General features: G+C 31.5%; 1 protein-coding gene across 1 annotated transcript in view; it reads right to left on the bottom strand.

The window, feature by feature from the left end:
* LOC119833138 (apoptosis-stimulating of p53 protein 1) overlaps nucleotides 1-25,082 on the bottom strand; it is a 175,965-nt gene that overhangs the window by 129,412 nt on the left and 21,471 nt on the right. Inside the window, exons 2-4 of the mRNA XM_038357054.1 lie at nucleotides 11,378-11,425; nucleotides 5,392-5,545; nucleotides 289-378 (exon numbers count right to left, since the gene is read on the bottom strand). Of these exons, the coding sequence (XP_038212982.1) occupies nucleotides 289-378; nucleotides 5,392-5,545; nucleotides 11,378-11,386 (253 nt within the window). The 5' untranslated portion in view covers nucleotides 11,387-11,425. The remainder of the gene's footprint in view (nucleotides 1-288; nucleotides 379-5,391; nucleotides 5,546-11,377; nucleotides 11,426-25,082) is intronic.

The following is a 25,082-nucleotide window of genomic DNA, read 5'->3' as shown; positions in this document are numbered from 1 at the left end:
AGTAATAAATGTTATTTGCAGTTAACAATTTTCTTTTTTCTTTATTACAATATTTATGGCAAGACTAGGTACTATTATAGTATTACTGAAGGATTTATTTTTGCAATAGCAGTCGAATCTAAGTACACATAGAGATGTCTGGTTGTTTTTATGATACAGTGGAGTATTCTTGGGTCAATTTTGGATGTGTTAGATTTAACTAACCTATTTCTTTATTACCACTGTACAAGGAGTATTACATAAAAAAATTATTGTATTATATTGCAAAGTATAAATAATAAAACTCACCCTCGTCAATGTACTTGAGCACAAACTGGACATCAGGTCCCCATGCTGAAGCCACTTCCAGGGGTGATTCGGCATCTCGTAAAACGTGAACTGTAAATAATGTGACAAGAATTAAGATACGACGAAATCAAATCTATAGGTGACAGCAATGTATCGTCAAAATTCCTTCGCTTAAAATTCTAAAACGTTAGGAAAATGGTTTGTTTAAAATATCGAAATCTTAGTTAAATGTAAATCTAATCGACCAGTTAACTTGAAAACTTCGTAGTAGTTACAATATCCTAAGCTATTAGTTAAAATGTCTTTATTATTTAATAAAATTCAAAAATACCTCACCAACCGCCATTCTCATGGTCCTAAATAGGCAATGGGAGTTAGCGCAATCTATGGAACGATCTCTTGCGTAAATTAGACAATTCTCAAGTTATCATCCGTCAACCAGTTCATATAAAAGGTTAGCAAAAACAAATTAAGTAAGGAACACGAGGAATATTCCGGTAAGGCAAGGCCGCCTTCATTACCGTTTTCAGAATTATCTGCTTCCAAATTGTAAAAGAAAATAAGTCGGATTTCGTTTGAATTGAGCTCATTACATTACAAGAGGCGAGCCTATTCACAAACAGAAGCTTTCGCCATTGTTTGAATACTACGATCAGTGAAAACAGAGAAAAACAATTTAATGCTAAGTGAAGTCATATTTTATGCATAATCGTCATTATTTGGGTCAAGAGTGCCCTTAATCGGTTCCCAAATACAATATGTGATTATTCTTAGTCAAGTATTTGTGAAGAGAAGTACCACGGTTGTGCAACACTAATCAGGCAATACCCGAAAAAGCATTGATAGAATATGAGGTTTTTATAGAGCTTAATCAAGATTACACAAGCATAAGTAAGTATACTGAAATATAATAAATGAAAAGTTGTATGTTCATTAAAACGTACAAATAATAATTTGTAATTTTAACCTACTTATGTATATTTTTTATTAATTAATAATCAATTAATAGTTTTATTTTGACAATGATATATGTGTAAAAGTAAATAACACATGTTCTTGTTTAAAATTTAAGGTTCGTTTTTAATTTTAAGCAGAAAAATTAAATACCGCATATTTCTTTAATGTTAAGAATAAGTAATAAAGTCATTAGCCGATGTACATCAGAGCGCCTTCTTGAAACATAAAAGCAATAATTAACCTGCGCCAGCGCAATTGAGTAAATTATTTCAAAGGAACTTTACGATATTATAAAACGATTTTCTCGTTATTCATTATGCGAAACAGGAGTGTCTTATAACCGTAATTATTATTCTGGTGGGAATAAAAACAAAGTGAATTCAAATGTGAAAGTAAAAGCTGTCTAACGAGTGAGCATAAAATGACTTACCTAGTATAATGCTCTCAAACCGGCAGCAACTGTTGATAGTTTCTATCAATTGTTTAGTTTTATCTTCATTTATGATCATTGATACTGAATTGACTTATTTATAACGAATTCTTCAGATATCATCTATTTGATATACTTGGGAGATCTTCGTTTATAACAAGACTCAATAGTATTCACAATTTTGAAATGTTAAAACTCTTCTAAATTAAACGTAATCAATATCATCAGAACATTAATTTAACTCGGCTGCTTACCGCAAAATATATTCAATAGCTTGATTAACATCTAGCTGGCAATATTTACGAACAATTCAACTTTATGTTGTATGTAGATACTTAAATTTATTGAATACAACGTTATTACCTCGTTATCAGCGTCGCGTGTGTCCTTATCTACCCATTCTTTGCAAATATGAGTTCATTAGGCCAAATTATAGTTGTTACCTTGCAATTTGCTATTGCATGCCACTCTGATGGGAAGTTAATGTATACGGGAACATTGTATGGGCCTCGTTCACAAACTCCGCTTCAACAGATCAAATCTTTCTTTGATTAATTTACTTGGGGGTGGATGCTTTTCAAACTTTTCTTACTTTAATATGCATAATTTGCGTGCTAACTTTTAAAATGTTATGAATTGTAGGCTTCGTTATAGAAATGTATGTTGAAACCACCGATGACATAATATTATTAAAATCCTAACTCAACTCAAACTCAAATATTTATTTATTCAATTAGAGTTTAGACAATTCTTATAGAAGCACTTTTAATCGTTATTACATAGTTTTAACATTTAATCCTATCTATTATAACTTTTTCCTCAATATAGTTCTTATATTGTTTATAGCCCAAAGTTTGCCTTAATCGAGAGTAAGAGAGATCGTATAGAAACATGTGAACAATTTTTTTTTAATTCTAAATCGTTACATCGAAATAAACACTCCTCGATGATATAAAAAAAACCCTTATACCAATGACTATACTTAAATTTTAAAAATAAAATGCTCGTACATATAAATATGTATGAGAGGAATCTGATACCACGAACGAAAATCTATATGATTATTTATTACGTTCCTTATAATATCACGAGTACATCAATTTTGTATTGTACCAACATTATCCATTTCAATGAACATTTAAATTTGTTTATTTAAGTTAAAAGTAACATATCAACAAATAACATACCACATAACTTCTAGCTCCAACGTGTTTTTAGTGTTTTACTGTCTAGAAAAGACTTTTTACAATTCCACTATAGCGTAATATAAACATTAATGAGCTGGTTGTAGAAACAAAAGCGGTGGTTTCACGTCTTTAACGAGAGTTGCATAATGAAGTGACCCTTTATAACTTTACATAGAGAAAATGTATGCATGAAACTAGAATTACGTTTTCTGAGGTAAAATATTACTACAACGATAATCGCTAACAAGACTCGGACGAGGTTTGGTCGTTAATTATATATTACGTAATAGCTTGCCAGATTAAAAATAGATGTTTTCCAAAGACTAAAAATAGCAAGGTCAGTTTCTAGTCTGACCTAATAACAGCTTAATCACTTGCTCAACTAGTTTAGCGTGTTTTTCTTGAAAATATACAGTTTTTCTAGACTGTGTTAGAAGATTTCCGTTGATTGCAGAAAATAAATATATTTCAATTAACATTTATAATTGTAGAAAATTGTAATGTCAATAAATTCGTTAAATATTAAAATAATGTGCGATATTATATACCTATTATACTTATCTTTATTCAATGCACATCCAGAATCATAAAAATTTACAAACAAATATAATTTTACAATAATATATTTGAGACACTTATACAATTTATAAAACAAATTACAAAATGTATGTTTTAAACAATCGCTCCACGTTTAGCCGTTAAAAACACAACTCAAAGGATCATTACGAGGAACATACGTAAGTATAGTTATTTACATTTCCTTGGAAGCGATGGCCAAGCCGTTTCCTTGACCGATGGCAAATGAAAATGAAATTTCGGACATATCTTTCCCACGGATGACTCGATAGGGACGCAATTACGGCAGCACAAGTTTTTACCTTCGCCCGCGATGGCTTGCACACTCTTATTGGCTCGCCATTATGTGAGTAATGTGTTTAAAGAGAAATATAATGTTACTACACGTACGCGAAGCCTGTGACGGTGACGGACTTTTAGATTTAAGCTTTTCTCATTTCCTCTGCTGGAAACTTCGCCCTGTTCCGGAGTGTGAGTTATTTGTGAACTTTGCTGTTCAGTAGTTTTTGTGTCTATATACTACAAATCCAAGTCCTCCCTTTCACTATTCAAAACATTTCTTCCGTCTTATCATTTACTGTAAAGATGTAATTAATACAATTTATATATAGATTGAAGGCTTATTCGATGCAATGGTAAAAAAGGTTGCAACTGACGTTTATAATTTTTATAAAAACTCGATACTTATCAGTCGCCAGCTATATCCGATATCCACAAAAACTTGACGGCTTTCGTATATAAAATCTTTTTCAATATAGTATAAAAATTAGATACTTATATGAGGACACTTACACGCTCATACACAGGTAGGTATCAAGTACTATTACGTGCGGATCAAAGTGGATGTGAAGTCATAACGGATGGTTCGCGACAGTCATTGAGATGTTCCTTCTTGACATAAAAACTAAAATGTAGCGGTCCTGCTTTTTGTGTCAAGCGCATGTTTCCTTCGTCTATCTTACATCCTCTTGTTAATTGGGAGGAACGGTATTCGGAGGACGTTTAGAAGTTTCTGTGCTTTTCTAGATTCGCTTTATACTCTAAGGTACAAACAACAGTCATTATTAAAGCCTTATAGATTTTTGATATCGAAATAAGAAAGATATGTAAACCATGCTCTAAGAAATTCAATGTAATAATCCATTCAATGTTTAATCCTACTTATATTATAAATGCGAAAGTTTGTAAGGATGTGGGTGTGATTGTTGCTTCTTCACGCAAAAACTACTGAACCGATTTCAATGAACGTTGGTACGTAGATAGCTGGACAACTGGAAGAACATATAGGCAACTTTTTATCCCGATATTACTTGGAGATATGGACTTACGAGGGTGAAACCGCGGGGCGCAGCTAGTCTTAAATAATTCTTCAATATACAAAACTTGGATCAATTACAGAAAATGGTTTTATTGGCCGTCGATCAATACAAAAAAGAACAGAATAATGCGTAATATAAATATTTTTGTTTAAGCTTGCGTTCATACTTCATATTACATTTATCCAGTTTTACCGGGTGCAATTACAGATATTGCAGTGAAATTAAAAGCTCGCTTTAATACCTGTTTCAAAATAACTTGCGCATTCAATTTGTTATGAACACTAGTATGCGGCAATTAAGTTTTTTCATGTAGTTTTCTGATAATGTGGTAATACAGCATGCGTACTTCTTTTTCGCTTAACTTATATATCATTCCGTTAAATTTTTTTTTTTTCTACTTTTTTTTCTACAGTTTTCTGTCAGTATTACTGTAATCTTCATAAATAACGTATTTAATCAATGATATACTTTGTTCTTAAGCTAACGGCCAGCACTTTTAACACGTTCAGTTCCCCATCTTCCGACAAATAAAATATTTTTGTGTTAAAATTGTAAGCAATATAACATGTGCATATTGGTTTTCTGGGCATGAAAAAGTTTATAACTGTCGTAGTCTAGATCATTATAACCATACCTCCATGATGTGGGTGCACGCTGATAAGCAAGCAGGGCTCGTCTCCCGGCTCCCTGCAACAGTCCAGCACATCGCGGCTGGTGGTTTGTGGCGTCACCGGCACAGCTGTGGGAGACCAGCCCACGCCACTTTCGCACCACACTCTCACTATAATCTGTGGATTGGTTATACAGTTTTGTGAATGTAAATAATTGTAGAAATACATAGATAGATTAGTACGTTTATATATAAAACAACAGGTTGATCTATGTATATGATATTTTTTATTCAAAATATATAGGTTCAAAGGTAGTTTGACTTTATTTTATAAATTTTCATTGAGACTTTGTTTAATGGTAATAGGAGTAATAACTTTGGTCATCGTCGTAGTTTGAGGTAAATAATAAATGTGTCATGAAATCAAAAAAAAAAAATAATAATTTATTCACGATGACAGGATGACAGACTCTGGTTTTGCTTAATTTATCGTAGTAATAAAAGACCCTTCAGGTTACAAGTTCGTAATAATAATAAGTGATGTCTATTAATGAACGAAAATAAATATTTATTTGCTACATAGAACAATTTCAACAATCATTAAAATACATGTTTGCAATAACGACGAACTCTAATTACAAATATATTCGTTATTCATTTCATTAATCCTTTCAATTGCCATACCGGTCGAAATTATCATTTCAATTGTTAAATTTTGACCGCACAAGTACCGCGTCGTTAATAATTTTCGTTTATTATGTTCAAGTGTAGTTTATAATGAGTTTATATTTTATAAATTAATTACTCTCTTCTTGTTATAGAGAAAAGATAATACAAAAACAGCTAAGATTCACTTCTACAATTTAAATTTCTAAAGTCATCATCATCAGCATATACATGTTCCCACTAAATGGACACGGGCCTTCTATGTGGGTAAAATATTCCAACGTATAAGTTTATTTAGTTGTAAATTATACAGTCTATTGAATTTTTAAACTTATATAAACAAACAATACCATACAAATTCGATACTATTCTCTCAAAATAAATAGAAATTCTAAAACATATTTATATAAGCTCAACATATTCCACCCATACCGCGGTTATATAGCTTTATCAGCCATAACGCCTGAAGCTTGTCTCAGAAAACTCGAACGGAGTAAATAGCTGTACTAAAACAGAGTAGAAAGTAACATTATGTAGCAACGAAGATGCTACATTTATGAGATTTATGCGGCGGGAAGTGAATTTTCAATGTAATTACGATATGAGACCTAAAACGCATTTAAAATTGATAAGATTATGTATTTATTTGCTGTATGTTTAAAATATATAAATGAAGCGGTGAGAAAACTGGAGTGTTCAAGAATCAAAAAGTTTGACGACATGTGACGTCTATCAAGTGCCGGTACTTGGCCAGCGTGCAGGCCTGTTCCCTTGCAGTGATAACATATATGGGTTGACGTTGAACAAATATTACACTGCTTTTAAATTTAGAACACCTTTTTGAGAATACCAGTAGCGTCAGAAGAAAATATATATGAATCTTTACTTCAATGACCTTTAAATAATCAATCAATCGCCCCAATGACGACGAAACAAAGGATCAAATAAAATATATAAATCCATGCCCTAATAAATTTTAGACATGTACTCATAAAACTTTCCCTTTGATAATATTGTTATCATGGAGTTAACAAAATGTCGACTAACTTACATAATTCAAAACTCATTTTAACAAACTGAAAGCAAAATTTAATAAATACGTATCTTTGTAGGCGTTAATTAACTGGAATTAGATACAATTAAATTAAATATCGCTTGAGCATAATTTGTGTATACAAGTAGTTTGTATTCATTAGGAAGTGCTTTCATTACAACCCTATTAATTGGGAGTACAAATAACAGCTACTGCCCTAATTGGACAATTTAATATTTCCTAGAAAAGGAATCGCGTGTTGCTGTAAATTTTGTATGAAACATTTTTCTGTACAAAATGTGACTACATATTTAATGAATTCAAGTATTCGAGAAATTATTTTAGGTCAACTTTATATTGACTTTCCGGAGAGTAGTTAGTGCTTTTTATCAAAACTGAGGATGTGTATTCGAATCTCAATTTTGGAAAAAATAGAACATAATATTTTAATTCTAATAGTAGTTAATATGCTCAAATCGTGTTTAAATTAAAATGTGTGTGTTATTTTAACTTATTTGGAAACTAGGCGGCGTGGTGTTTACTATCCGTGTACAATTCTTTCGATTTAAAAATTACTTAAATAATTACAATTTTATTTAATTGTGTAATGTTTATTATTTCATATTACTGAACACTCTTAATATAATATTAATTATTGTTATTAAATTAATCTGTTCGTTTTTCAATAAACATTTATTATATTATATAGACATATTTTCTCACACTTATTATTCCATCAAATAGGACTCTTTGATATCAGTTCAGTTGTGGAGTTGCCGAAATTAAAGCTTTCAAACAAACAAACAAACGCTACAGCTTCATACGATTAACTTTTATACGAGGTAATTCTTAACGTATGTGAAAAACATATATCGATATAAATAAACACGAGTTGATTATTTCGCAAAACATACATAAATCTTATGTTTTCGTGACATCACTTTCTCTTGCGTCGGCGTAAAATCTTTAATTTATTTTATGCGGTTTCGCGTTAACTGTAATTTTAATAGTCATAGATACAAAAGTTATGTTCTGAAGTTGCGCATTTGTACACATACAAAATGATATATGAGCAACGACCTACGTATTTGCTTACATAAATTCTATTATTGAAAAGGAATGCGTCCCACTAATATCATAAACGAGAATGTTTGTAAGAATGCATGAATATTTGAAACACTCTCACTATTAAACCACTGAACGGATTTTAATGATACTTGGTAATAATGTACCTAGCTTACAGATACCACGAGATCAGAATACCACGTGAGCTATAGAAATACTTGTTTTTACTCGTCGGTTCGTTCGGTGTGGTTTCATAAAATATTTTTTTTTTTGCTTTTCAAGAACTAAACACTCTATCGTTACAGAACATACTCATTTATTCTATATACATGTTTCTAATGTCTTCAGAATCCTTAAAATTCGACGTTTCAAACAATAACTGCACTATTTAATATCAAATAATCCATCCAAATAACAACTTTCAACTCTCCGCTAATATCCAAGCCATCATTTTCAGCCACAAAATCAACATTATCTTAATTAGCACTCAATCTAAATGTAAGCATATCTATTATTCCATCAAAGTGAATCGCATAATTGTTTATACCTTGCGTAACTAGTACTAATATATAATTGTGTATGATGTATGTAGCATTACCATTACTATGCGAAATAGTCTCTTCAACGAAACTATGGGTCTGGCTAAACTTTGTATCTGCAGAGGTATTATGTAAATTTAAGTGATGTCTGTCATTTATATACACTCTGTACGTCTATCAAAGCATATACATCTGTCAGCTAAGCCTTGATTTGTTTTGTACAATCGCCGGTAATAACAAATCCGTATACGTAGCGAATTCTTGTCCGAAAGGTTGGATGATTGATAGGTATTTCTATAATACTGGATCAATAATTTTAAAATACTATTAGATAGTTAGATAGTAAAGTAATTAACGCAAATTCTATTCAATGCTGACAATAGCATGTTCTGGCATCATTCTTTAAAATTTGAATAGCGAGTTTATAAAATTAAAAAATACATTCAATTCAGAATGTAATTTTATTTGACAGTTTACGAAAGGGACCGTCTTCTTTTCCAAATTTTCCTTCATAATACTCTCGCGCACTTTCCTCATCATACGAGTGTAATATAAATGGTGGCCCTTTTCTAATTATCACAATCGTTATTGTATTGCTTTATTTTTAATTTCAGAAATCATATACCTAACAATGTACATAGGAAAAGTTACAGAATTACTGTAATTCTCCCTTTGGACAAAGAATATGTTAGAATAACTACACTTTATCGAATTAAAATACACAGTATTACATCGCCTATAAAGTTAGATAATAATCTTAAAATAGAACTGAGAGAAAAATGGTGGCATTATCCATGTGTACAAAAACTCGGCTAAACACATAACTACTTAGGTACTAGTTTCATTATTCCCTACCAGTTTCTAAGAACCCAATGAGGGGACTTTTTGTCCGCTTACAATTAAATGATGACGATTGTGAACCCAGATATGGTTAGAACTATGGGTTATTATGGTCTAGATCTAAATAGGCACAAAAAGGTGGGTATTTGAGGGACGCACAAACTTCCTTTACCAAGTCCAGCTGCGTCAGCAGATGTTCGTGTAATTACGTATTTATAAAGGGGTTACTGGCTCTTACCAACGGACAATGTTTGCATAAGACGCGCAAACGTGATATGGGTTATGATAGCGAATTTTTTTAGCTTTACAAATAGCTTTTCGGTTGTAGCTTCAGACGCGTACTCAAAGGAAATTTCCAAGGGATGAAATGTTTTACCGCGGTATAAAGTAGCCTATTTCACTCTCTGACCTCCTGACTGTCACCAAAAACAAAAATCGTATATTAATATCGCTATATCGCGTTGTGAAAGAAAGACTTACTTACTTCTTATAAAAACTATAATCTGTTACTAATCCATCAATCTATCTACGGCAATTTTCTTGTTTACCATGTTATTTAGTTTTCTATTATATATTCTAGATTTAGACAAACATATCATCTATGAAAGCGAATTTAAATCCATAGTAGATATAGTAATAAACTTTAAAAGAAAATAGATGAAAAGAAACAAATTTTGAAACATTATTATATTTACTTAGTTGTACTATTATACACCTATAGATCTCGCTATGTTTCGAAATTTAAATCTAATCATTTAATTAATTTAACTTCTCATGTGAAATTAACACATTAATTTCTCAAGTTCCAAAGATTAACCGACGTAAATACAAGTTTATAAATGCTTTCTATTATTCGTTGTGCCTACTTTATACAACTTAGTTTAGTTCTCTTTTTATAGGGTAATTATCAATTGATTGAATTAAAAAGTATTTAATTACTCATTATAGATACAATTGCTGTCAAACAATGTAATTTATTAATATGAATATCATTACTCCCAACGTAAATCAAACATAAATCATGTTTATTAGTTTAAGTAGACAATATTGTATCCCAAAATGCAAATAAGCATAGTTAGGCGAAAGGTTTTGTTTGCTTAGTCATAATTTATGGAGGCAGAGTGTACACAACTAAAGCCTTGGAACTAGCTGACCAAATATATTAGATCCATCTAGTACTAATATCTTCAATGCGACCCGAAACAGAATTGCATAACAATTTAAGCGCATCTCATTTGCTGTATTTTGAAATAAACTAGTTATTATATTATATATACCTGTATCCATAGAGACAAATGAGTAATGATTATAAAGCTGGAGTATAGTATTCTATATTATCTATGTCTAAGTTGTAATTATCATACTTTGCTAGAGCTGAGTCTTTCTACAGATTTGTGTATGTAAAGCAATGAACAGAAAAAATATGTTGCAGAAACTAGTACCAGAGTACGACCTCATCAGGTAACGTTGGTTCATATACCTAATAAGCGCACATATAGAAGAGAAGTTGCTCGTCTACCTCTTCTCTTAAATAATAACAACTGCCATATTTAAGCCCCCTTATACTGTAAGATAAGAAAAGAAAAGGAGTCTCCGAAGTTCCATATATCCCACTATATTTGATGAACGGAATTGAAATTGGTTGCAGTAGGCAAAAGAACACATGATCGATACATAACATCAAACTTGTGATATTATTGAAACGTAACTTCGCTTTTCTTTTAACTGATTCCGTGATAGATGATACTAAGGGACGGAAGGATACCCAAGTGTGAAATATGAGCAATATTTTATGGTAATGTGACACGACCACGCAAGTACAGACGCGGGGTCAAAACTTCTTAATAATTTATTGGGTTTTGCTTACCGGAATCATTTTTGGGTGACATGTGTGGATACAGCCGTATGCCCCTCTCTGAAACACAAATTGGTCAAGCTAAAATTACATTAAATTATAACAAAAATATTAGTCATCTTTTGGAGTGGAAACTTAAAGTCGATTATATGGAATGGAAATTATTGGATATTAATGATTTGACAAAAAAACGAACAATTCTTGAAATTATGACGATTCCACATTCTCTTCCCAAACTTAAGATACAGTTTCAGACTCTGAAAGATTAACTTTCAAAGATTGTTTTCAAATTAACTATAAATTGTTATTTTTACTTACTAATACCCGTGTAATCTTTTAATATTTTGGGACAGCAATTTTGTCTAATTCTCTTTCTAAAATAAAAGAAGTAAAATTTGACACACTATCAGCCAGAGAAACTTGCGTGAAAATTAGGTTAACCGTTTCAAAGATTAGAAACAAATAGACTGAGGGACAATAGTTTTGATAGTTTTATCTTTTTTAAAAGTAGACAAATAAATAATACATGATAAAATGTATTAATTGCAAGGTCGATATTATGTTGACATTACTAGGAGAGGACTTTATACTTATTTCCAAAAAAAACTTACACATTATAATATATGTTTTAATATTATGAAAGAACCAGTTTCTATTGAACCAAACCATTTACGTACTGCATTACGTCTAAAGGTGAGATATCTGAAAGATCCCAATGTAAAATATTGTTTTGTGTCGCAATTTATCTAGCGATGTTATTCCTATTATTGGTATTCAAATTGAAAGGCCAAAGCTTTTATCCGTTATTAAATATAAAAAGACTGCAACAATAAATTATGCTTTGCCTTTAAATAAGCCATAATGCTCCAAGTTCATTGTTTTAGACGGTTATTGCTACATCATTTTTTTATTTCTTATAAGGTTCCTACGAATTGGTTACGCCAATATAAAGCTACACAAATAGCGCAAATTATTAATATGTGAATAAAAACTCAGAATAAGAATTTATAAATTCAAATGAAACAGAAATTGAAAGGAAGATTTTTTTATTATATACTTTTGTAATAAATAATTAGCTAAGCTTAGTTAATTTATCCCCTCGCTACGCCTATCCATCATAAAAGCTGTGATAGATTTTAAATTAGACCTTCGTATACTGTTGTAAAATTAGCATCTGTCTTTAAGTAAGTTTTGTGCTAAATAACATTTGACGAAATAAACGCACCTAAACTCGTAAAAATGTCATACTGCCTCTCCTTCCAAAACCCATGAAGTACAAAATTTTATAGTACACGCGGACGAAGCCACGGACGGAAAGCTAGTTTTATATAATAGCATCAAAAAAGATGAGGCCCGTAAACCGCACACTTGTTGATGAGTTCAACCTGTTGCTATTTTTTGTTGCATTTTCATTAATAAAGGTAATAAATTGAATGGAAATCCGCGGGATTTTAGAGACAGTCCTCTACTAGAATTTTCATAGATAATTCCTAACTAAACATAAATATAAAAAAGAAACTTATATAATTAAATCAATTAATTGAAATAAAGGTTTTTTTTAGATGCACAGACTAAAGTTCAGCTTTTGTTCAAAAATATTAAATAAAAAAGATTCATATAATTCATTGGGTTTCTATCGTCCAATATATAATTCTAAAATAATTATTATAATATTTTCAAACATCTTCAGCCTTGCAAAATAGAACAAAGCAAAAGAAAAGAACTGGCTGACCATAGATTTTCCCGGCGTGATGTAAATAAAATATGTAAACACGAACACATTGCGGTGTAAGCTTTCTCTATATGCTCGAAGGCAGCGCTAACAGCTCATATTCACCCACTTTTACTGCGCTAAGCTATGTATTGTCTCCTGAACCAGTCTACAATAAGCGCATTAAAGCCTCCACTCGTATATTATGCCCTAATCCGTACAAAATCGTACCGTTTTAAACAGTCGCTTTAAATAGGATTTAACATCACGTTTGTATTGTATAGTATTTTAATTAAACGTATTTATATGGTATAGGGTTGTTGACCTCTTGGTTCTTAAGATACGAACAATGCACATTTCGCGAATTATCTCAAATTGCTAAGGTTAAGTTGTGGTAACACGAAAGATTTTAATAGAAAATTTACCGTCAAAATACTGTATGTATATACAATACACTATAATACTACATTTTACCCCACTGCAGTTTCAAATATGTTATAGGTGTATATATAGGTATTCAATTTTTATTTGAAAATAACAGTCCCCTTTAATTAACATCGACGCATGAATTAAAAACCTGTATTATTTTCATAATAATTGTACATTACGCACTGATAAAGTTGTTAGTACAAGTCATTTGCGAGTTAAAAGATACAGGTATTCAAATGATATTAAAGCTTTTCAGCGCGCATAAGAATTCACAAGAACATTCTCTCTCCACTAAATATTCATAAATTCAAATAGCCCGCGTAGGAGTGACACAAGTGTATTATTAAAATTTCAACTTTAAAGACACAAGAGAGTACTTGCAACTAAATGTTCAATGGGGAAGTGAGAATGTCTGATATTATAAGTATGTATCAGGAAGAAATACAAGCGTCTGTTAGCAAGTGAGACGTGACTGCACAAATTACTCGCAACATCTGAATAGCAATGACGGCTGGTATTCTAACGAATGATTTATCTTTATTCTTATAATATAACACTCATAGTATATTTCAAATTGTATTTTGTTGCGTTGTTTTGGAAGCATTCTCTGATATAAACTTTTTACCACTACAAAATTTTTGTTACGTCTTTCTTTCTGCAATGTATTAAAATGGAATTACATTTTAATTTGTTGAAACATTTTACAAAATCTCGGAAAACGAAATGGCGCTTGTTCATTTAGGTGTTTGAATTACAATAACCGGAAGCGTTTTTGTTTCTTTATTTCTTTGTTGCCCAGTTTACAACGAAGTGCTATAATATTTCAATTTTTTCTAAACTCTTAACTACTAAAGGTGTGTGTTATGTATAAAAATGTGATTTTTAATTAAATAAAAGCAAGTGAAACTTGTGGAGTGCAGTTTAATAGTATAGTTTAACATGCAATTATCTTTAGAAGTAAAGTACCTTTGGCTTATTTTATTGCAAAAACTTTGCACACCACGTCTACATACTCATAATCACGACAGAGTCTTGATGCGTATCAAAATTCCAAAGTATTGTTCTAATAAACCTAAATATTCATTTCGACTGTCGGAGCCAATATGTATACGAGCAATATAAAACATTTAAACAATTTTGCAATCAATGTAAACGCGTCGACCATTACGCGGACAGATTGGGGTGTGCCGCGTGCAGAATGTTTATTGCGACGAAATCAACGGCACGGAAGGGACAAATTGGCCGCCGCACGGTTCCCGGATTACCTATACCACAGTAGGGTTTGATAGTTCGTAATTTGGAGGTCGCTGTCACCCACAGTGGCCCGTGAAATATTTGGTAGCGACGGGCGCGGAGCTATTTGCATACAATGAGTGTAGAATCGAGGGTGGGACCAAGGGAAAGGCTGTCTTAACGTTTCGGAAGTACCGGTTGAACATCCGATTGTATTGTTCGAAATTTAAATGGTCGATTGCTTGATTTAAGTGCACAGATTTATAGCGTAATAATCTGCAATACTGTATTTTGTGGGTGGTCCCCGGTGATTAAATTCTGTTCAAGTCTTATTGTCATCAAAATGTTAGTGTTTATGAACAGATTAAAATGTTTTATCAAGTGCGCAAGAAAGCGTTGATTTTAACTGTGTGTTCAATTTAAGACTTGCAATTTATAAGTGATAAACGTAGGTACTGTTTTATTCATGTGCTTTCCCAACAACATTTAAATTACCAAGTTTCATATTTGAATTTAGTCAACTTTCTGAGTTTTGACTAGAAGGCGTTCTGGGGAGTTAAAATTTTAAATGTGTATGGTACTATAATAATAATATATATTAGGTATACCATACCAGTAAGTTACTTTATAAAAATATATTAAATGATCGTAAATTTGAAGAAGCAGGTAAACTAAAAATGAATATTTATAAGGACTGATCCTCATAAAATGCTTAACACTTAAACATTCCTAAAATCTTTATAGCAAAGGATTTAAAACGTTATCTTATCTAATGAGTGTATTAAAAACCTTTCAAATCAAACTAAAGTCGGACCTCCCTGACAATTTATGGACTTTGAATTTAGATTAGTCACATTAAATTAAGTTGTTTCTGTTCTTCATTTAGAGCAAAACTGAATTCTAAATAATGTCATAAATTATGAACTGTTTTACGTTTATTAGCAACAGAAACGAGCACATTTGCCGATAGATCAGAAATAATTAAAAATAGAAATCCATTTAGAGGTAGGAGAAGGAGGTTCTGGTAGGTCACTTTGAATAGTTTAAGAACTTGAATTATTGTTCATGTCTCGTTCTTACTTCGGAGTAAGTGCATGCGCAGATAATAATTTTTATAAACAAACACATCTACTTAATATTAGTGGTAATTACCTATATTAAGAGATCGCTACCTATCGATAAGGCCGCCTTTTGCTTACGTAATTTGTGGTAATCGTTTAATTTTGTTGTAGTCGAGCACGCTTCGGCACGAATTGGGCCAGCTCGCACCGGGGAAGTACCACACCTCCACAGAAAGCCGGCGTGAAATAGTGGCATGCCACTGTGTTTCGTGCGGTGAGTGGGGGAGCCGGAGGCCCGTTTCCTTTTCCTCACCCATCCCAGTCCATTCCTTCTTTCCAGTCTTTAATCCTTTCCTTTTCCCTTTCCCCATAAAAGCGGGCAGCACATTCGTAGAGGCACTACCTTTGCGAATGTTCATGGGCGGTTGTGATCGCTTACCATCATGCGAACCACCAGCTCAGTTGCCCGCTGTGACATAAAAAAAAAAACGTAATGTTATGTTCAGTTTTTCTTTCTTCTTTATAAGCAATTATGAATTTCATTTCATTTCATTTTCATTTAATTCATTAACCTACCCCTAATTAAATTCCAAAAACGATTCGTTATTTTAAAAAACCAATAGGCTAATGCATTCCAGTATACACAGATTGACGTCACGTCTGCATTGACTTTAAACAGTTTAAGAACTTGAACTATTGTTAGAGTCTCGTTTTTACTTCGGGGTAAGTTCGTGCGCAGATGCCAAGTGTGATGAACCAATGTAAAAGCTGTATCGAACCATCGATACCATCCAAAGGTATGCAAATGTTTTTAATAAAACAATATTATTTAAAAACTACTTTATTTATTTTTCTCACGAAAGAGTTTAGGCACATTATTCATGACTCTTGAATACGTGTATTAAAGGATAATATATACTAATAATACAAAGCAAATGAGTTTTTTTTTTGTTTGTTTGTTTGAATTATCAGGAACTGGACCGATTTCAAAAACTCTTTCATTGTTGGATATAGATCTATTTGATCCTGAGTGTTTCAGGCTCTGTATACACTAAGGTCTAAGCCAGAGCGGACCGCTAATAAGATATATCACACACAACTCTCTTTTTATTATATATGTACTATGTTATAAAGAATCAGAAAAAAGTCACAGTATTTACAGTATTTTCCTTGTAGTAAATATTTTATTACTTAATAATTATACAAATTTCAGTCCAATTTAGTTGATTTCATATTCAATTAACTTGTCTTACATCTGTAGCTACAAATAGACGTATTTTTATATGTTTTCTCACTCCAAGCTTGTTAATCTAACCTGGGATAAATCCGCTTAGTTCGAGTTGGCGTAAATACCTCGGCCATACATTCCGATCCCAGTCACGTTATAGTCGGTTTAACACAGCCTTTAGTTAGGCAGATGTACAGGAATTCGATACTTACATACAATCATTCTGTCAAACCGTCCGTCCGCGGGAAGTATGTGCCAATCGCCGAATCAAGCACAGGCTGAAGCCTTTAAAATTGCTCTTTATACATTCATGGTCATGTTATCTGTTGTCTGTGCTACGCGTGTTCAAGGAGTTGATTGAACCGAACGTAATTGCAGAGACGTTTTTGATTTATTAACATTTTTCCGCTTTAGATGATATACAATTCATGCCTAACCCGATTATTTATTTCGTAATGTACCTCAAAATTATTACTGGGTTATACCTGATAACGGTTATGATTATTTTCAAAAGCAAAAGAGGTATACTCTTTTGATTATGTAAAATTAAACCATTCGAATTTCTCAAATTATATCAAAGAACACCCTAACTTTAGTTTATAATATCATTGCAAAGTATATATCAATTATTAAAGGGCAATCTTACTTAGTAAAATATCTTATTGCCTTTAGGAATTCAATCGTGATAAATTACGATTTTTACATTAGAGGGAAAAATAAAAACCTAAAATTCAAACTTAACTTATTAGACTAATATAATTGTAATGTGGGTCTCATAAAATAACGTAATTCTCATTAAATGAAACAGTGTAATAAGAGTAACCTTTATAGCTCCAATTGTAGATCGAATCCCAATTTCATTACCAAAAATTATAGTCTATTTCGCCGAACAACGTAGAATTACGAAAACAAATAACCATTCCGATCTATAAAATTAAATGATTGGCAAATATTCGCTAGTTGTTACGGCATCCGTATCTGCTGTGTAGTTTTCAAATTACACATCTTTTTATAGTGTACCAATTTGTTGAAGTTCGCACAATAAAATAATTTATTTAATTGGTTCATATGTAGTAGTGTGGTAAGCAGTGGGAGCGTTGTGGTTAGCACCTCGGCCTTAAAGCGAAAAGTCGGGGATTCGAGACCGGACGAAAGAAATAAGTATATTTTTTAATTATCTGCACATTATCCACATTACTACTGCCCGAAACGGTGAAGGAAAAAATTGTGAGGAAACCGGCATATCTGAGAATCAAAAATACATATACATGTGACATCTGCCAATCCGCACTTGGCGAGCGTGGAGGATTGTGACTTAAACTCTTATACAAGGCTCGTTTCCCTGCATGGGAATAATTATGGGCTGATGTTGACGATAATGATGATGACATTGAGTGGTTATTTGGTCTTCGTATCCTCTTAAACTCAATAAATGTAAATACTTTGGTAAATAAAACTTATAACCGGTAAAAAAGAACTAACCTACAAAATAATAACTTATAAAGAACTAACCTACATAACCAACTAAATGTGGGAATCGTAAAGATTTAACGACTATGAAATTAGATTTCCATAATGATATTATCTAAATTTTTATGAATGCCAAGGGTTATGGTAAACATTAATGTTTGTTCAATACAGCCATAAAACGCGTTAACATATTTATTATCACAATGATTTGAGGGACAATTATAGTAAATAACTAACGATTATTTGATCTTCGTGTACTATAATCATGAGTTTCATTGGTCATTACGTAATGAATGCTGTCACGGAAATAACATATCATTAAATTTATTAATATTAGAAGGAAATGCGAGTTTATAAATGTTGCTCTCGTTATAAGAAGTTTCAGATGGTATCTAATTGAAAATCAATGCTATGCCCATAGCGGCTCAGTGGGACACATTACTTTATTGCTTATATTTCATTACATTATTACTCATTTTCCGATATGTAATAGTTTTGCTTTCTTTTTAATGCGAAAAAAAATTACTAATGCACTTGAATTAGTATTAATAATATGGATACTGTAGATAACAAATATTAAAAATAAATGATGTGTTTAACATTATTCATGGTTGTATGATATGATAAACTTATTTGATTCATAGTAAAGCTTGAATAATTTTATGAAAAACTATTCGTTCCTACTAACATGGTACATATTTACATAGATTATAAGCAGCACAGAAAATTATTTTATACCAAGTTCTGAAATTATTCTCTCTATATAATCTAAAAGTTATTTGATGTTTTACGGCGCTACAGACATTAATGTACAAAACATCATTACTACGTCGTTATAAACTGTTTATATTTATAAACTGCAATATTCTATAATAACAGTCTCATTAAAGATATAATGTTTATTTTCTTTTTCATAAACAACGCAATTGAGAATTCAAGACTTAAACTTTTAAGATGTCATAAAACTAGAATAGGATCTATTTTACATATAAAGGTTACAGCTATACATGCATACAGCTTATGTCACTCAGTGAAGTTGCAGGTTTCTGATGGTGAAATAATTTTTGCAATCGATCCAGTGGTTTTTTGGTGAAAACGTTACCAACAAAAATACATAGAGTGGATATATTTCCAAGCTACTAAGACAATGGCCTCCTATGAGAATTTAGGAAGACGTTGATCAGTTCATATCATCATCTTTACAAAGGCTTTGCAATGTATCTACCAACTTTTAACTTCTTCTTTCCTGTATTTTATCATTTCTTAATTTTTGTAGAAATTGTTAAAAAAATGATTCTCAATTAGATTATACATATACAAACGTAGAAATGATTACGCTATCACAAAAACTATTTAAATAAATATTGAAAATAAACATAAATAAATATATGAAACGCTCAAATTATATCCTTGAATTTTTTGTGCAATTTTTACAGTCATGGGAAATAAGTGCTTAAATCTTCGTGATAAAGAATTGCTTTGTGATTTAGATAGAGGAAACACTAAAACTGAACCCAAGGTCATCAGACAGCTAATGAAGGCAAAAACTGGGGGTCAAGGTACTTCTAATGATTGAGAATTTAAAACAAAATAAAGAACAGTCGTATTATTCTACTATGATTCTTTCAAATAACAATTAAAATTGTTATTTAAATTGGTTTACAGAGCGCTACTGAAGTTTTAATCTTTGATCGTACTAACAACTTATAAATAAATGTCTATTACACGAGTCCATTACCTTGCATTGTTACGTAAAAAAACTAAAACTGTAACGTTCAGTGTACTAGATTCTAGACTACTTATTTCACGCTTCTGAATCCCAGTTTGAGCTTCCATATAACAAAAATTTCAACAAAAAGAACTACTCGAACAGTTGAAGGAAATTTTCTTAAGGAAACTGGCATGTCGAAGAACACCACATCTCCAAACATCTGAACATCATCATCAACATCTTTTGAACTTTTGCCAAACCGCACCTGGCCATCGTGGTAAATTTTGGAAGAAAGCCTATGTCCCCACAGTGAGTAAAAATAGGAGCTGATGATGATGATAATTATATACAAATAATATACTCACCGTCATCTGTAAGTGAATTTTTAAAACAATAGGTACCCTACATTTATTGGGACCCTTTTGAATACTCAATGTTATTAGGTACAAGTCGTCTATGGCAATAATTATGGCAATAATAATAACTATTATTATAACCGACACCTCATTATGTTCATTATTATTGGTGGCTTTAAAGTCAACACTTAATTTAATTTATTTTACGCACAATCTGCTTTACCCAGCAAAGCATAATGACCAAAATCCTTTGAGCGGTAATTCAAAAGCCTCTCTCAAAGTTGTGGACGGCGTGTGGCGTGGAAACTGGGCAATTGTTAAGCTTCCTTGAATGGAAAGAAAAAAACGAACATTATGATTTTTATTGTGAGCGGAACGAGATATTGCTTTGAGGACAAACTCGCTATACAAAACTCGACCAGCCTCAGATGGACTGCCGTGAACTACAAAATTTAACCTTCGACTAAATGACTCTTGTTCGTATAAAGTGGTATCAATTATTGCCAGTATATCGTGTGAATTTCACAAGAGTTTTCAGAGCAATTTTAAATGGAAAATTATAATGGACTTCATTTTTTAATGTAAATAATAGAAGTAAATTTCTCACTGATAACACTAAGGTTTTTTTAAACAATCCGACTTGAGCTAAATATTACAACGAAATAACTATAAATTTTACATTATACATACAGTGTTATAAAACGGCTATGTCAATCATAATACTAACCACAAAATACTAAGGGATGGAAATACGTGAGAAAATATTCATCTTCATTTCTATCTAAATATCATTGGTAATAACCGCAGGTATGTTATATTATATATATTAATAATATAATATCGAACAGTACACAAACCTATATCAGGCAAAATAGGTCTCTGTAATTTGGTGCGGCGCTACCCAATTCTTTTACAATTTTCAAGCTCATTGTGAAAACCGGTTTAAAAGAATCCGCCTTGCGTCAACCACGTGTAAATATTTCATTAATTGATGACATGCGGAAGACTAAAAGGCATGTTAGAAATCGTACTGGTTTCAAATTTATATGCAAAATTCCAATCAGCCACAATATATGGTTGAAATTTATCATAACTGGTTAAAAAATTCATAGGCCAAAGTGTTTAATCATCGAGTCAGATAATTTCGTTAATAGATTAATAAAGCGTTTAACAGAGTTAAAATTAATTTGATTATCGTTTGTCTTACGGTCATAAACTTGTTTTACATTAGGGAGATATTAATATTCCTTAACAACAGACACTTATGACAGAGGTGCTTTTTGTAAATATATTTATTAGCGGTAGGTATAGACTAGGTATATTTAAATTACAAAGTTAATATAAATGTATATGTGTTTGCGTTTCTTTTGCAGTTCATTACTGAGAAAAGTTGTATGTATGTTGAAAATATAAAGAAACGAGCTACTCAATAATATCATGGAGATTTCATTGGGGAAATATCGCAATACCATTAAACGAGAGCGGTGGATATAAATAAACAATCATGTCAAGTACGTATCAAAACAGGTAATTAAGGTTCAATAAGATAAAGAAAACTACGAGTAAATAAAAGGTCATACCCAGTTTTCTGATTTTATTTTTATATCCTATTTAATAATAAAATATTTTTTATAAGCGCTTCGATCATGTTAAAAATATTTTAAACCATAATCGATAATTGTGTTATTAATGAATAGTTATTTAAAAAGGGCTTTATCTATTGAATGCAATAAAACAGGGCTTAAAATAGTAGGGGTAGTACAACCTCAACCTACAAATAAATATCAGTTATACGTAACAACATCCTACTACATAAATCTCTATGAATATATAGGTATATAACCGACATAATCATCATGCCGATGGTCTAAAAAAATATATTTCAAGGATAGCAACTACGAGTTCGCAGTCTCTTGCCAAGATCAGATGATTGTTTTTAACAAAAAATAGCCTTGACGAAAATTTAATAATTATCAAGTTGTAACGTCGTTGTGGTTTAGATACCTAAATACTCATACGAGTATCGTGATGTTGATAGTCAGGAAAATTTTAAACTGTTACTAGAGCTTAAGTTCGGAATCTTGGGTACAATAAAAAAACAAATGTAATTTAAGTCTATATAAACAAATCCTACATTAAAAGAAGTTTATTACTCCAATTATAATAGAATTCGTGCATTATATAAATCGCTGGAATGGAGGTTACAAAATTCCCACGCAGCAAAGGTTTACGGTTAAGAATATTCCTATAAATTAAACCTGCCAAAGGAATATAATGAGTTATTTTCACAGGCTGAGCGACTGCCGATTTCATAACTAATAAATACTTCATATCCGCCAACCACAGAGAAGTCGATACTGTAGTAGGAATGAAGGCATAGAGCTGTAAATCTGTCATCGACCAAATTACAAGCGAGTTAACTTCATGCAAGTGTTTGAATAGAAACGGTGCGTGCTGCGCTCATACAAACTTAAATACATTTGCTGTTCGAAATGTGTCGATGAATTTATCGCCAAAATCGCCCAGTTAACAAACCAAATCACGCTACACTACACCTATTGTGATATTTTATGGTGATTGTGGAAGCTGATTAGTGACAGCAAATTTAAATCCATAATAAATAATTGTAGGAAGAGTAATATTTATTTGAATTGTAACGTATGTAAGTAGGTAACATATTAGAAAAATAGAAAATATAGGCTTTCTGTTTTATTATAATTTTAATAAAATGTCAAACCGAAGAGCGCTTATAAGCCAAATATCAACCTTTAAACTACCAGGTTTCTGTATGCAGAAGAATAAATTATAATGTAGCTGCACGTGAATATGCGTAATAATTTTATTTTATCTAGCATCGCTAGTATACTGATAACATCATTTTATGTCGTTTCACACCAACCCAAACAACAATTTACATGTAAATTACAGTCTCTTTAAACTCCAAAGTGTCGCCATCAAAATAACTGTCAAAAAATCGCAATTCACTCTTTCAAATGGATATTTAAATACCGCTACTGAAGATCAGAAGTCAATTATAATTAAGCGCTATTTCTTCAAAGGAATCGCTTGAACGAAATTCAAGCAAAAGATTATGAGATGCGAAAACTTCCCGTATAGTAAATTGAGCTTCACACACTATCTAAATACGTAATCGTGTGGTAATGTGAATGTTTTGCAGAAACCTATTATAACTTAGCTGATCTAACATCAAATATTGCTACAAACTTGGTAAACTTTTATTACCACCGATCCAATTATAGGTTTCATGATTGTGTCTAATTTTCTTTAATTTAATACCAATATAAATCATAATTTTGATTCTATCGAACAAGACATAACATGAAACTTGTAGTGTAACCTCACGAAATAATTTATATCAATTAGCTTTACTATACCTATCATTGGTGAATAAATATTATTGGTTTAATTTAGTATGTAATAGCTAGAGATAGATTTCATCAAGTAATAGCATATTTAGTTAGGTATTATACAATTAACATTTTATTTCACAAAACTTTATTATGATAACTTCCATGATTATTAAAACGAAAGAATTAAACGATACCAAATACGATGAGGTCATATGCCTAGACATAGATGCAAAGACAATGCATATAAAAGTTATCCTCCACAGACATCAAGGCGCCAAGCCTACGGCAGACACCGAATTCCTATTCTGACATTTGGAGTGCTGTTTTGAAAGTGCCTTCTAAAGTTTATGGTAAACGAAAGGCTTGTGTAATGTCTACTATTCAAAGAATTCGTGTATTTGGGAATCGAGTTAAATATTAAATACGTTTTATATGTATAAAATATTTTATTATTAAAATGTATTTATTATATTTCAGACCTACATCACATTAGCATTTCATTCTTAGAAACGTACGAATGAGAAATGATTAAAAGCCAGGGTATTCATTAAAATATCAAACAAAATTTATATTTACCTGTGAAATATTCTACTTAAATTTAACATTGTACTTATTTCCATTATAATCAAATTAAAATTTCTATGCGTACGGTTAATATTGTTCATAAATAATAAATAATATATATACAAAATTATTTACATAAGTACCTTATAAACAGAAATTTCTATGCAATGTGGATGTTTTATAGTCGCCAAAACACTGGTTAGAAATTTTGTTTTCTGTCTGTCTGTTGAATTGTTTGTGCGCCTGTTATGTAAAAACCTCTTGGCCGATGTAAACAAAATGTTATATGGTGATAGACCAATATTCGACTTATACATTTTGTACATTAGCTGTCCCAGCAACCTGTGGATAAATAAATAAATTCGCGAATATGTAATTGAATGTGATGCATTAGACAGTTCTTTGAACGCATCTAAAGTCATCAAAAATGTCATGACATGATGTATGAATACAAAATTTTGTAATCGACGCGAGTAAAGCGTCGAGCAATGTGCAATAATGCATATTATTCATAGTAGTCATCATCAGCCCATATATGTTCCCACTGCTGGGACACAGGCCTCCTATGAGGGTTCAGGCCATA

The sequence above is a fragment of the Zerene cesonia genome, chromosome 16, assembly GCF_012273895.1.
Source record: "Zerene cesonia ecotype Mississippi chromosome 16, Zerene_cesonia_1.1, whole genome shotgun sequence".
NCBI classification, from domain to species: Eukaryota; Metazoa; Arthropoda; class Insecta; order Lepidoptera; family Pieridae; genus Zerene; species Zerene cesonia.
This window is presented reverse-complemented; position numbering and strand designations above follow the sequence as displayed.